Source organism: Anoplophora glabripennis, unplaced genomic scaffold (assembly GCF_000390285.2).
Source record: "Anoplophora glabripennis isolate ALB-LARVAE unplaced genomic scaffold, Agla_2.0 scaffold141, whole genome shotgun sequence".
Classification (NCBI taxonomy): domain Eukaryota; kingdom Metazoa; phylum Arthropoda; class Insecta; order Coleoptera; family Cerambycidae; genus Anoplophora; species Anoplophora glabripennis.
The window spans coordinates 976,090-988,217 of record NW_019416312.1 but is presented as its reverse complement, the minus strand read 5'-3'; the positions used below and the strand labels follow the sequence as shown (position 1 = coordinate 988,217).

At 31.5% G+C, this 12,128-nt stretch overlaps 1 protein-coding gene across 1 annotated transcript in view; it reads right to left on the bottom strand.

The window, feature by feature from the left end:
• LOC108904356 (dynein beta chain, ciliary-like) overlaps positions 1–12,128 on the bottom strand; it is an 80,631-nt gene that overhangs the window by 19,018 nt on the left and 49,485 nt on the right. The window contains exons 8-11 of the mRNA XM_018706872.1: positions 9,635–10,365; positions 8,004–8,372; positions 5,971–6,166; positions 2,200–2,418 (exon numbers count right to left, since the gene is read on the bottom strand). Of these exons, the coding sequence (XP_018562388.1) occupies positions 2,200–2,418; positions 5,971–6,166; positions 8,004–8,372; positions 9,635–10,365 (1,515 nt within the window). The remainder of the gene's footprint in view (positions 1–2,199; positions 2,419–5,970; positions 6,167–8,003; positions 8,373–9,634; positions 10,366–12,128) is intronic.

The window sequence follows — 12,128 nt, the reverse complement described above, 5'->3', positions numbered from 1 at the left end:
GAAAAGATATTTCACATTTCCAAAACATTTTATTTTCGTTAGAGTATAAAGAATCAAATTTATTTTTATTATAAATCAACCTTTATTTTGATAAAAACATAAAACTGCTACAATCAAAATATGTTTTCCCTTTCTGTCTAAGTAACCAATAACCAATCGTGGGTTTATTTTTCCGTTTTTTTACTACATAAACACAATACAACATAAACATAAAACTACTACAATCAAAATATGTATAACACAAAACACCCCAAATTATCTGGCGATTTTCATGTATAATCGGTTACCTTTACAAATGAAATATATTACATGTCAGACATCCTTTAAGAATACGGTGAAGAGGTTTTTCCTGGGAAGGCATTCTTCCACTATAGGGAATTCTTGTCATGTAATGATTTACACTTTATTAGCTGAGTATGATTATGTGTGATCTATAGTTTGTTTTGTGTGTGACGTTTGTTATATTGAGTGATGCACAGATATGTGTGTCTTAAATAAATGAAATAGCAGGATAAAACTTTTTACAGATTAGTTTGAAGAGCATAAAAATAGCTACATTTTGGCGGGGAAAAGGGTTAGATATCTTTTTTGGTTATCAAGTTATTCGCAAATTAGTGAGTAGAAAATAAATAATGATAATAAATTGAGGAACACTACGCTAACGAAAAGACATTTAATTACCAAAACAAAATACGTTCATAAAAGAGCCTACCTAAACCTAAGCAAATAAGTGAGTCAATAACAATCTTGAAAATAATAACAAAAACAATAACAAACAGATATTGATATTATGTGACGAAAGAACAATTAAATTTTAACAAAAGTAAAGATAAATGCTTGAGATGCATAGCATTATTTTCAATGCAGGAATTTAATCTTCACTGCATGCTTAGGTAGGTTCTTTTATAAATGCATTTTGTTTTAGTAATAAAATGTCTTTTCGTTAGCGTCGTGTTCCTCAATTCATTATCATATTTGTTTTCTGCTCACTAATTTGCAAATAATTTGATAATAAAAAAAGTATCGTACCCTTTTTCACCATCAAAATGTAGGTATTTTTGTGCTCTTCAAACTAATCTGTAAAAAGTTTTATCCTGCTATTTCACTTTTTTAAGAAAACGCGAAACAACTCAAACTTGTATAAATAGCGCCAATAAATAAACAACATTTTTGTTAGAAATTTCAACTTATACTATATTCATTAATTTTTGTGTTCTATCCTACTCACAATCAACACTATTTGTATTAGCGTTCATATCCACAAATATCGAAAATATCATCCGCACAATCCTAAAAATACACCGACAAAATATATTATTCAAATATATGCATTTTATTTATGTTCAATTCAAAATAAGCCGTTGAAAAGGAAATTATTAATTTTTAGTTGCTTCGACATTCAATAGAATCACATGCACTCTTTCAAAAAATGTTATATTATTTCCGTGAAAGTGTGATATTTGACAAATGATACATTTTCAAAAATTTTTTAATTATTCTATATTTTTAAGTATGTACAGAAAATTAAATTCATTGATAAGATAGTCGGTGTATTATAGATTAAGAAATCTTATGTTAATATGTGACTGACTTTCGCATAATTGAATATTAAAAACTATTTGCTACTCGAAATAAAAAATATTGTCGACAATTTCATTTCTTGTTACAAATGTATTAATGACCGAGTTTTATTTAAATTATTAGACTGTGTTGTTGAGCTGCTGTGTGGAGCTTTTAATTTTTAAAGTATGTACGTCTTTTTACTGAAACATACATTGCCAATTTTCTCTAAAACGGTGACGATTGTCAGAATCGAATTTTATTTGAGATATCCTTCTAGAAAAATTCATTATTTACCAAAAATGTCACAAGAGTTGTTTCTTCTGATTATACCATCATCTGTGTCAAATTTCACTCATGTCTGTTCAGTTTTTAAGAAGTGTTTGGCAGCATACCTGTGACATTTTATGTAGGGTTTTCGAGCCAATACCTATAGCTTAAAATACAATTTCCTTCTTTATCTCTCTTGTTATATTTAAGACAATCATTTACTTGAAACATTATTTTATTATATTGTAAAAGAAACTCACTTCGACAAATACGATATACTGTTAGATTAAATATTCGTATAAGCGACTTTCCTGCAGTTTCAACTTTGATTTAGAGAGATATCCACCGCTAAAAATTTAACAAACCTACCTAAAACAATCCATTTTGGACCGTCCCCTGTTAAATTGGCCTGTTCTCTCATAATTACTGAAAATAAACCATCTTTCCACTCCCTTGTGGCTGGATTAATTATTCCAAACAGTTCGTCGTTTGTTACAGCCTTAGGATTTAAATCGTTATAAAACGGCTTACGTTTTTGATTTGCATAAGTTCTGTTCAGTGTTTTCCATACCATCGACTTTCCGGTGCCTAAATCAGAATAGTCAGTTATAGGGGGAGCAAAACTTTTAATTAGGTTTCTACTTAACACTGTCGGGATATTTTTTATAAACCTTTCAATACCCTCAAGTGCTATAGAATTTTATACAGGTTGTTCAAGTACCTATGTAAAAATATTCCAGGATCGTTTGAAAAGGAAAAGTTTGTATTGTCTTAAAATATAGTTTTCTAGGTAATAGGCCAGTCATTATAGCTTTTTTCTGGAAAAAAATACCATTAGAAGTTTCTCTGCTGAATATTGTTCAGAAACGTGTTATAAACAATATATCAAAAAATCAACTCGAGACTAGTTGGTAAACTTTGTTAAAACAATGGTCAAAATTATAGAAAAGTGGTTTTTTGACTCGCGTAAAAAACTGTTATTCATAGAGAAAAAGGGTTTATACAAAAAAAGTCCGATTAAATTCCGATAATTTGTTTATGCGCAAGAGCTCAAAAATGGTCGAAATTGTTCGCTTTTTTCAATTGCTAATGATTAATGCAATTTTCATCGCAGACACTTGCAACTCATGATTTTTTAGGCTTTTTGCACCCTTAATAAGTGGTAAAAATTTCAGCCCAAAAGCTTCATTAGCTTGGCGTTGGCGGAATTTGTTATCTAAGAAGATGCTATTTTCAATTCATTTTTCCCAAGCTCACAGGCGTTGTAGGGTTTCGATCATTAGTTGTTTTTGTACCTAAATAGTTGTATTGACATATGCATTTACTGACAATTTAATTTTTCAAATATAATTTGTTTAAAAATGACTGAAAAAATGTTAATATTTATTAAATTGTTAAGGGCGCATGCTCCGCCTCGCTCTCCCCACTTGTTCGCTAGACGAAGTAATAGAACGCATCGCCGCTATCTTCTTTTTCGCAATTAAATAGTTGAATTCACCTTAATATTAATGTAGGACATGAAAATATAGCTCTTAATGTATACTCTCTCCAAATTTTGGCTTTTAAAATTATCTCAGCTTCTAATCAACTTACAACAATTTTTTTTTAAATTCGAAGAAAACTAAAGTATAGAGGTTACTATTTTATTTTATAATAATTACCTATCTTAAGAATTTAATAAATATTAACATTTTTTCAGTCATTTTTAAACAAATTAAATTTGAAAAACTAAATTCTCAGTAAATGCATATGTCAATACAACTATTTAGGTACAAAAACAAGTAATGATCGAAACCCTACAACGCCTATTAGCTTGGGAAAAATGAATTGAAAATAGCATCTTCTTATATAACAAATTCAGCCAACGCCAAACCAATGAAGCTTTCGGGTTGAAATTTTTACCACTTATTAAGGATGTAAAAAGCCTAAAAAATCTTGAATTACAAGTGTCTGAGATGAAAATTGCATTAATAGCAATCGAAAAAACGGCAATTTTCGACCATTTTTGAGCTCTTGTGCATAAACAAATTATCGGAATTTAATCGGATTTTTCTCATTTTATAGGCTTATTTAATACCTACCTTTTTTGTATAAACTTTTTTTCGCTATGAATAATAGTTTTTTTACGTGAGTCAAAAAACCACTTTTCCATAACTTTGACCACTGTTAAAACAGTTTCCCAACTAGCCTCGAGTTGATTTTTTGATATTTTATTTATAACAGGTTTCCGAGCAATATTCCGCAGAGAAACTTCTAATAGTATTTTTTCCCGAAACAGGCTCTTTCATGTCTATAATGATTGGGCTATAAAGGCTGTTACCATTTTTGAAAAATGTAACTTTCACGCAAATTTCTCCGTATATGTTGACACAAATTGACGACATTTGAGCTAATGGGTTGATTAAATAAACGCTGATATTTACTGATTCTTTATAGAATTGTGGCCGATAGTACTGGTACACATTACCAATTAAAACTTCACAATTTCCACATTACTGTGTATTTTGAAAGTTCTATAGGTGCACTTGATTCTTAATTACATTACAAAGAAAAGAAATTTCTTTATTCTATAAGAAAAATAAACCGAACTATCTTTCTCCTCATAATAAGCTTGAATCAACGATAATACCTATCTACAGACAAAAATCTATAAAAATGTTTTACTATTATAGGAGATTTATTTTAAATACAGGGTGTATATAAATAAAATGTAAGGGGCGATTTTCTAATGAAAATTAATAGGGGTCTTTGGTATAACATGTTTTGGAAAAGCTCTCCCCTGAAAAGTTACGCCCCTCCAAACATTTCAAAAATGTTGTTTTTCTTTTTTATCTTCCATGTACCTATATCAAGCTAAAGAAACCAAACTTGGTGAACATTATCTGTCATGAACTCTACACTTTTTAAAAATTTTTTAACCCTGAAGTACTTTTGTAAAATGTTTTCCTTTTAAAAAATACGTCTAAAAAGCCCCATTCATTTTGTAAATATTTGATATCTTCAAGTTTTTTCGAAAAGTTAAGTTAAATATATGGCAATGCATTTTTAAAAAGATAAGCTTTTTAACGCGAGTGTATTTTGCCGAAAGATCTAGTGGCCTGTTTTTTGCAATGGTTATAATAAATAGTTCATGATTGAAAAAATTTGAATTAGTGTAGTTTTTTTGACAAATAACGTTCACCAAGTTGGAAGATAAAAAGAAAAACATTTTTTTTTTAATTTTTGGATGGGCGTAACTTTTCAGGGGATCGTTTTTTCAAAAAATTTTATACCAAAGACCCTATTAATTTTCATCAGAGAATTAATCGCCTCTTACATTTTTTTCGGTGTTAGTTAGATACACCCTGTATAGTGCAACAATAGAATGTTAAAAAAAAAATCATTAACTAAAAAAATTTATTTTTGTAGGAACAATGCCCCGCAGAAAATTAAAATTTTCTGCATTAATTATTATTTTCAGCTTTTCATATTTAAAATTGGGTATTTATAAAATTGCGATATATGAAATCTAACCTATTTCTGCATTTTAAAAATTATTTTTCCAAATGACTTCCTCTTTAATTGAAATTAATAGCTATTAGTAATTTAATTCTATAATATGTTTTCTTTAAAACTGTTTGTGATGGTTTTAGATTTACTGCCAATTCACTGATCTGAAAGATTACTTTATATAAAGAAGAAAATAACGTGAAATAGCTCGTCAAAATAAAATAGAAGGGATCTGGTCAAATTGATCGAATATCCAACTTAATCCTCACTTAGGTAAGACAGTAGTCCAAGATTCCTCAATCTGTGTCAAAATATACCTCCAGTAATATTTGTCAAATTTTCCAAAAACTTTAAGACAATGACTAAACAGGTTGGTTGCCACGTCATTGGTATAGGTTTCTCAAATAGTCTATATCTCGAAAACTAAAGCTTTTCAGGCATTTATATAAATCACTTCCTGAAACATTTCTGCATGCGGAAAAAATTAACTACTATTTAACATCTAAACCAGAAGAGTTTGAATTTCATCAACCACTAAAAGCTGTACCTTTTTAATTTACAATAAAAACGCAAAATAAATCCAGAAATGGCTACAATTGACATTTCTTTTATAAATCTAAGTTGAATTCTACATAAGTCAGTAACAATTACCTGCATTTCCGATAATAAACACTGAATGCCTCACAGCGAACAGTTCTTCCAACTGGACCACTTTCAGAATAAATCCTTCTTCTGGTTGTAGCTTCAGATCGGCAGTCGTGGTCCTAATCATTTTCTCGAATTCCAAATCACGTTTACGGGGTACATCCAGAGCAGGGAATAAATCACCTATTAGTCCCATGAATATCTAAATTTTGGTTAAAATTATTTGTATGTTTTTATATTTAAAAATCTATTTTACAATGATGTAAGTAAAACATTTTTAAACACCAATGCCCGTAACGTCCGTGTCAGATTATCAAATTTCCGTTAAATTTGTTTAATCAAAATAATTCTCGTGTTAAAATCACCAATTTCGAAAAACATACACACACGTAGATGAATTTTTAAATAATTACTACATTTAAGAATGAATGAGAGCAAGCGTTTCTGTTTAGGTATCAAAGCATGGCTACTTGTTTTTAAGAATTCGATTTTTACCCTCTGCATTTTTAAAACAAGTTTAAACATTTTAATAATTTCATTTCAAAAATTACTGTAAGTAATTAACAGTAGAACAGAATCGAATTATATTGGCTGCAATTTAATTTAAACGATTTTATCAGCCTCAAAATAACTGAAAATTGATATTTTCCGGTTTCATAACCTCACGTGGTTGATAAGCTTGATAACCCCAAATGTTTGATTGAAGTAATAATACAAAAATGGAAATTATCATCAATATATCACGCTGTCCTTTTATCTATTGAGAAATTACATATTCCTTTTTCTATAATAATTTTTGTAAATCAAAATATGCTACTTTGCATAAAGAGATATAACTATTTTAACCTTTACTTTTAATAAAGTATGGATTATCATATTTCTTTATTGAAACGTTTGATAGTATAGGTCCTGCAGGAAATTCTGTTACATTAAAAATAAAAAAAGTCTACAGACGTAGGCTGAAAACTCTCCAGTTATCTCAAAAAGGGAAGTAGCGCGCTGTAGAAATACTTTCTTAAATTTATTGTTTAAAAGTCAATTTCAAACACTTGGAAAATATAGGAAAATGTTGTGGAGAATTGTTAAATTCTATAGATTACTGAATACTCTACAGGGTGTTTTCAAAAGAAGTAGCAAAATTGTACCGCTGAATCTATAGTTAAAAATAACACGTTTTGCATAAAAATGACCTTAGTAAAATGTTCATCCCCTAGGTGATACAGTCTTTTAAAGTTTCCAAAAAAATATAGAATTCCGCCTATAATAGTCTCTTTTAGATTCAAACAAAATTAATATAAAAATTTTGTTAATTTGTTTTAAAATAAAAGTCGGGAATCATTTTCGTCTAGATTTTGTCCGTCGCTTTCAATATGTGTCACCCTAACCAACGAAAATTAGATATTCATGTAGGGCAAGACAGTTATACGACTTTAATAAAAAACACTATGTACTATATTTTTAGTAAAACGTAGAATTATGAAAAATGTATCGAAACCAAATTCTGCTTAATGGCATTGCCCTCACTTGTGTATTATAATCACCATTGATTTTATTATGATACTTTTAGCCCTATTATATTACCTAGGAGTTGTAAGTTACCTAGAATTCTTAATGAAAACTATGTTAATTGCGAAGTAAATGAACACCTTAAAAATGAATAATGGATGTTCATACTGATAGACCTTAAACTGAAATTGTGTAATAAAAGAATACAATAAAAATTTTTAATCTATAAGCTCTTATAAAAACCTTGAAGCCTTTACACTGAAAGTTATGTAGAAACAACGACACTTTGATACGGACGTAGATAAATGAACTTACTGTTTCCAGTGACATGTAGGTATACATGCTAATGTAACTGTCTCATATTGAAACTGGTCCAACTTTCCTGGACTTACTTTGATAGAATAATTGTGAAATTATTTTAATAGTAAAATATTTAATGCTTCTACTAGTTTTTTATTTTTTTGATCTATTTATTGGAACATATGGACCTCACATCCACCTGGTATTAAATTAGCTTTTCATTAAATACTTACCGGTACATCATCAGTTACAATCTTGGGTATATTGAAGTCTCTCAGCGCTCTCATCAACACTTGGTCCTCGGGCCGCAATCTGTCGCTGCGCTTCAAAGATCCTGCCACCACCAACACGGATTTTATGGCCCTCAAGCCCCAATCATAGTGATCCTGTTTGGACAACAGTTCCTTGCACAGCGTGTACAGGGTTATGAATTTTCTTGCCAGCAGCCTGGCTTCCAAGAAACCTTCGGCAACCAACATGATTTCGCAAATCAAGGCGAAATCTGGGACGACCATGGCACACGGCCTGAATAAGGCCTTGAGGTTTTCTGGCAATTCAGTTCTACCGGCGTATCCCGGATTCATTGTAATGAACAGGCCAACCTAACCAAGTATAACATTACATAAGTTTATAAATATAAAAAGCATTTCATAAGTTTTAAAAAATTTTATCAAAAGTGGCACTAATTGCTGTAATTTCTGATCTAATAATCCTCAAATGTAAAACGATATACGGTACGGTCTTGCAATTTTGATGTTCAATCTTATTTTTTTTCAGCACAACATATAAAACTTTGAATAAAAGCAAAACATGAAAATACAAAAGCTTTTGAAATTTTTGATTAAAATAATCAATCAGTCTGTCACTGCCATGTTAAATTTACAAAAAATACCACCTGGAAACAAAAAATATGGTGATATAGGAAAACAAATTCTAAGAAAGATAGTGTTCTCTTCCTGTGGAGCATAAACGGTGAAATTAACCTAAAAAATTCATAAAAGTCAAAAAACGGTTTTTCGCTAACAAAAAAAAATGCAGAAGTTGCTAAAATGAACCACAGTATTTTTTTATTAAAAATATAAGTCTTTAACTTCTTGCTCGTCTTGTGATAAGGCAGATAGGTCATTGCCAGATGTATTGACAAGAAAGGCCGCATCTAAGCAATTGCCATAATATTATCATCTGTAGCTTCTTAGGGAAGATAGGGACAGCCTCTCCCTAGACGAGCTGAATCCGAGGACCCCGATGTATTCAGCATTCCATACATTCCGTGCAAAAGTATAAACTAGATAAATGGAAAGACACTTTAACACGAGATTAAAGAAGGAGAGAAAATTTCGACCAATACTCTACGGGAGAGTAATAGAAATCCAGACGAATCGAGATAATTTCAATAGAGACGAAGGGTTAGAATTTGGAAACAACTGATCTGCGAAAATCAAGGATCGGAACTACATAGATCAACTATTACGAGCCATGAATCGGAACACCATAGACAGTGCACATAGCGAATATAAATACTACCGACGATGTAAATATGAATCCGGAAATTTTTCAGTCACTGACAATTGCTACGGAATCCTGCAGATCAAGTTATTTCAAAGTTACAACATAGTTTGTCCATACTAAATTATTGTTACTTGAATATGCAATTTTTTTTAAAAGAATATTAAAACACCTGAAAAAATTTACATAAAATATAAGTAGGTATGACCAAATGCTGCAATTTTTAATAAGATTTACCTATTACATGGAACTGAAGACTAAAAATTAATTATTCAACAACAACAGAACAATTTTAATTCCATTGGCACTTGAAGCTACTCTCTTTAAAATGCAATAAAAATCTAGGTGAATTTCTTACCGTAGGTACTAGCCCAATTTCTTGGCCCAAGAACTGAAACCTCTTCTTCTTATCCTTTATAGCGTCCTGTATCACTTTAACTTGCACAGCTACAACGGACAACACCTCGATAGAGATCCTGTTGAATTCATCGAAGCAACCCCAACAGCCCGTCTGGGCCAATCCTTTATAAATGTTACCAATGGATTTGTAATCCATCTGTTCCGAGCAGTTGAATACGTAGACCATCATCCCGAGCGCTTTTCCGAGATCCTTGGTGGTCTCCGTCTTACCGGTGCCAGCGGGCCCGGCTGGTGCTCCACCCATAATCAGATGGAGACTCTGAGTGAGGGTAATATAGCATCTATCCGTTAGCGGGGTAATAACCAATCGCGGAGTGTTACCTAGGTACTCATACGAGTACCTGAACTCAGCGTCGCAAATATTAGCGAAGCAGTCCTTCTTCTTGTCATCCCACCTGTGTCTCAGCTGGCTCTGCCACTGGAAGGCCTGGGAGTTTTCCACTTTCATTAAGATCATCTTAGCCACCACGTCCCTGGAGTGTACGTCGATGGTGCAAATAGTCATAATCTTTTGCCGTTCGCCTGGCGTTAGGTCGCCCAGCAGCATATTTATAAGGGCGTTCAACTGGTTGATCTGTTTCCTTTGGTAATCCTTTAAAGCGTTTTCATAGCCCTCTTCCAGTCGCGCGAAAGCCATGTTTACTTCGGTCGTCCACCATATCTGGGTACCTAATGGTATCAAAATAAAACCAAGTGATTATGTAGACTTAATTTGTATATGCTTGTATCAGCTCGCGGAGCGAGTGAGATAGCATGTCTTTTTATTCTCCTTTCTCTCTCGCACACCAGTCGCGCTTTCTCAGCACTGAAGGCTGCCTATAGGAGTATATGCCCGAAGGTAAATGTGTACCTGTCTATTGTTTGAAGTTGTAGGAAATTTTATATTTTTAAAGTTTATGATAGTAGTTTTTACATTTTTTTTATAATTTAAGAGTTGTGACTAAAAATGTTCCATGATAGCGATCGGGTACCCCCGGACATAATAACGGCGGATACCCCCGGACATTGTTTTAAGTTTTGAATTTCGCAATATCGTTTTAACGAACTACAATTGCTTCGTCAATTTGTTTATTTATGAAAATTATTTTAAAAAAAATTTCTATTCTTGTAGAAATTTGCCGAAATTTAAAGGGAGAAATAATAATGGAGGAAAAACATTCCTAATCAGCCTTTAGCAGCCAATTCTTCATCGCCAGTACCGTCCATTAGTTTTACATTGCCTGCAACCGAACCGTTGCCTTCAACTAGCACGACAGAGTTAATAAATCCGTTGTTACCATTTCCTGACGCGTCAAAAAAAAAAAAAAACGCGGGCTCGAAAAACTTAAAATAGCGAAATTTTGATCTCTTCACAATATAAAAAAATGTAGAGGACATACAGAAAAGTAAAGGCAATAAAAAGGACGAAGCAAAAAACAAAAAGCAAAAGCACTAAAAAGGCGTTGAAGACAACAAAAAAATTCAATCTTCCAAAGAAGATCGAGGAAAAGAGATCGGATGCAGCGTGTGTGGCGAAACTTTTAGAGAAGACTGAATTCAGTGCCATGAATGCAACGACTGAGCCCATGAAGACTGTGTTCATATGGACTCTTCAGATATTCATTATTACTGTGATGAAAAAACTATCTATAACGAATTTTTAAAAGGACAGTATTGGTGATAGAAAAAATTGAGTAAAAAATTAATTGTAGGGGAAATTAATTCTATCTAATTTTCAACGAGAAATCACCTCAATTATTTCGTACTTATTTATTTATATAACTTATAGTATTTGCTTAAATCTACAAGGAAATAGTAATATTCTAAGTTACTTGGATCCTTGCCTTAAATTATTAAATAGAAATCTTCCTCAAATGATCATGGATTTCAAACTTGTATTTTAAAGGACAAAATTGAAAATCAGCTTACAATATGGAAAAAGTGGAAAACGGTTAGAAAATCTGTTGAAACTCAAAATGCAGTTCCAATAGCAGATTCAACATTTGTTGATTTGTTGCATGAAAATGCTAAAAAAAATGGTATCAATGAAATCCAAAAACAGAAAAGATGTTGATGATGAAATAAATGGAAGTGATTTAAAGGAAGCCATAGCCTAGCTTATAATAAAGCAATGGCTTTTTTTCATTAAAATTTACTCATATATCCTAATGGAATAAGTATTTGGATATATCATGAATAAGAATAGGCAAACGTGTTTAAAACGAGAAATGTATTCAATTTATTTATAATAAAAATGATAATAAAAATTAAAAGCGAAATTATACCAACATTATGGTGCATACCTAAATTGAGAATAGTCCAGGCGGTATCTGTTTCGGGATGGAAAAAACGCATATGATAGGAGATTTTTGCTTTAACGGCTTCTAAATAACATTAGAAATTATAATTTGTCTATGCAAATAAAAAAAACGTGGGCTTAATTGTTATTGCAA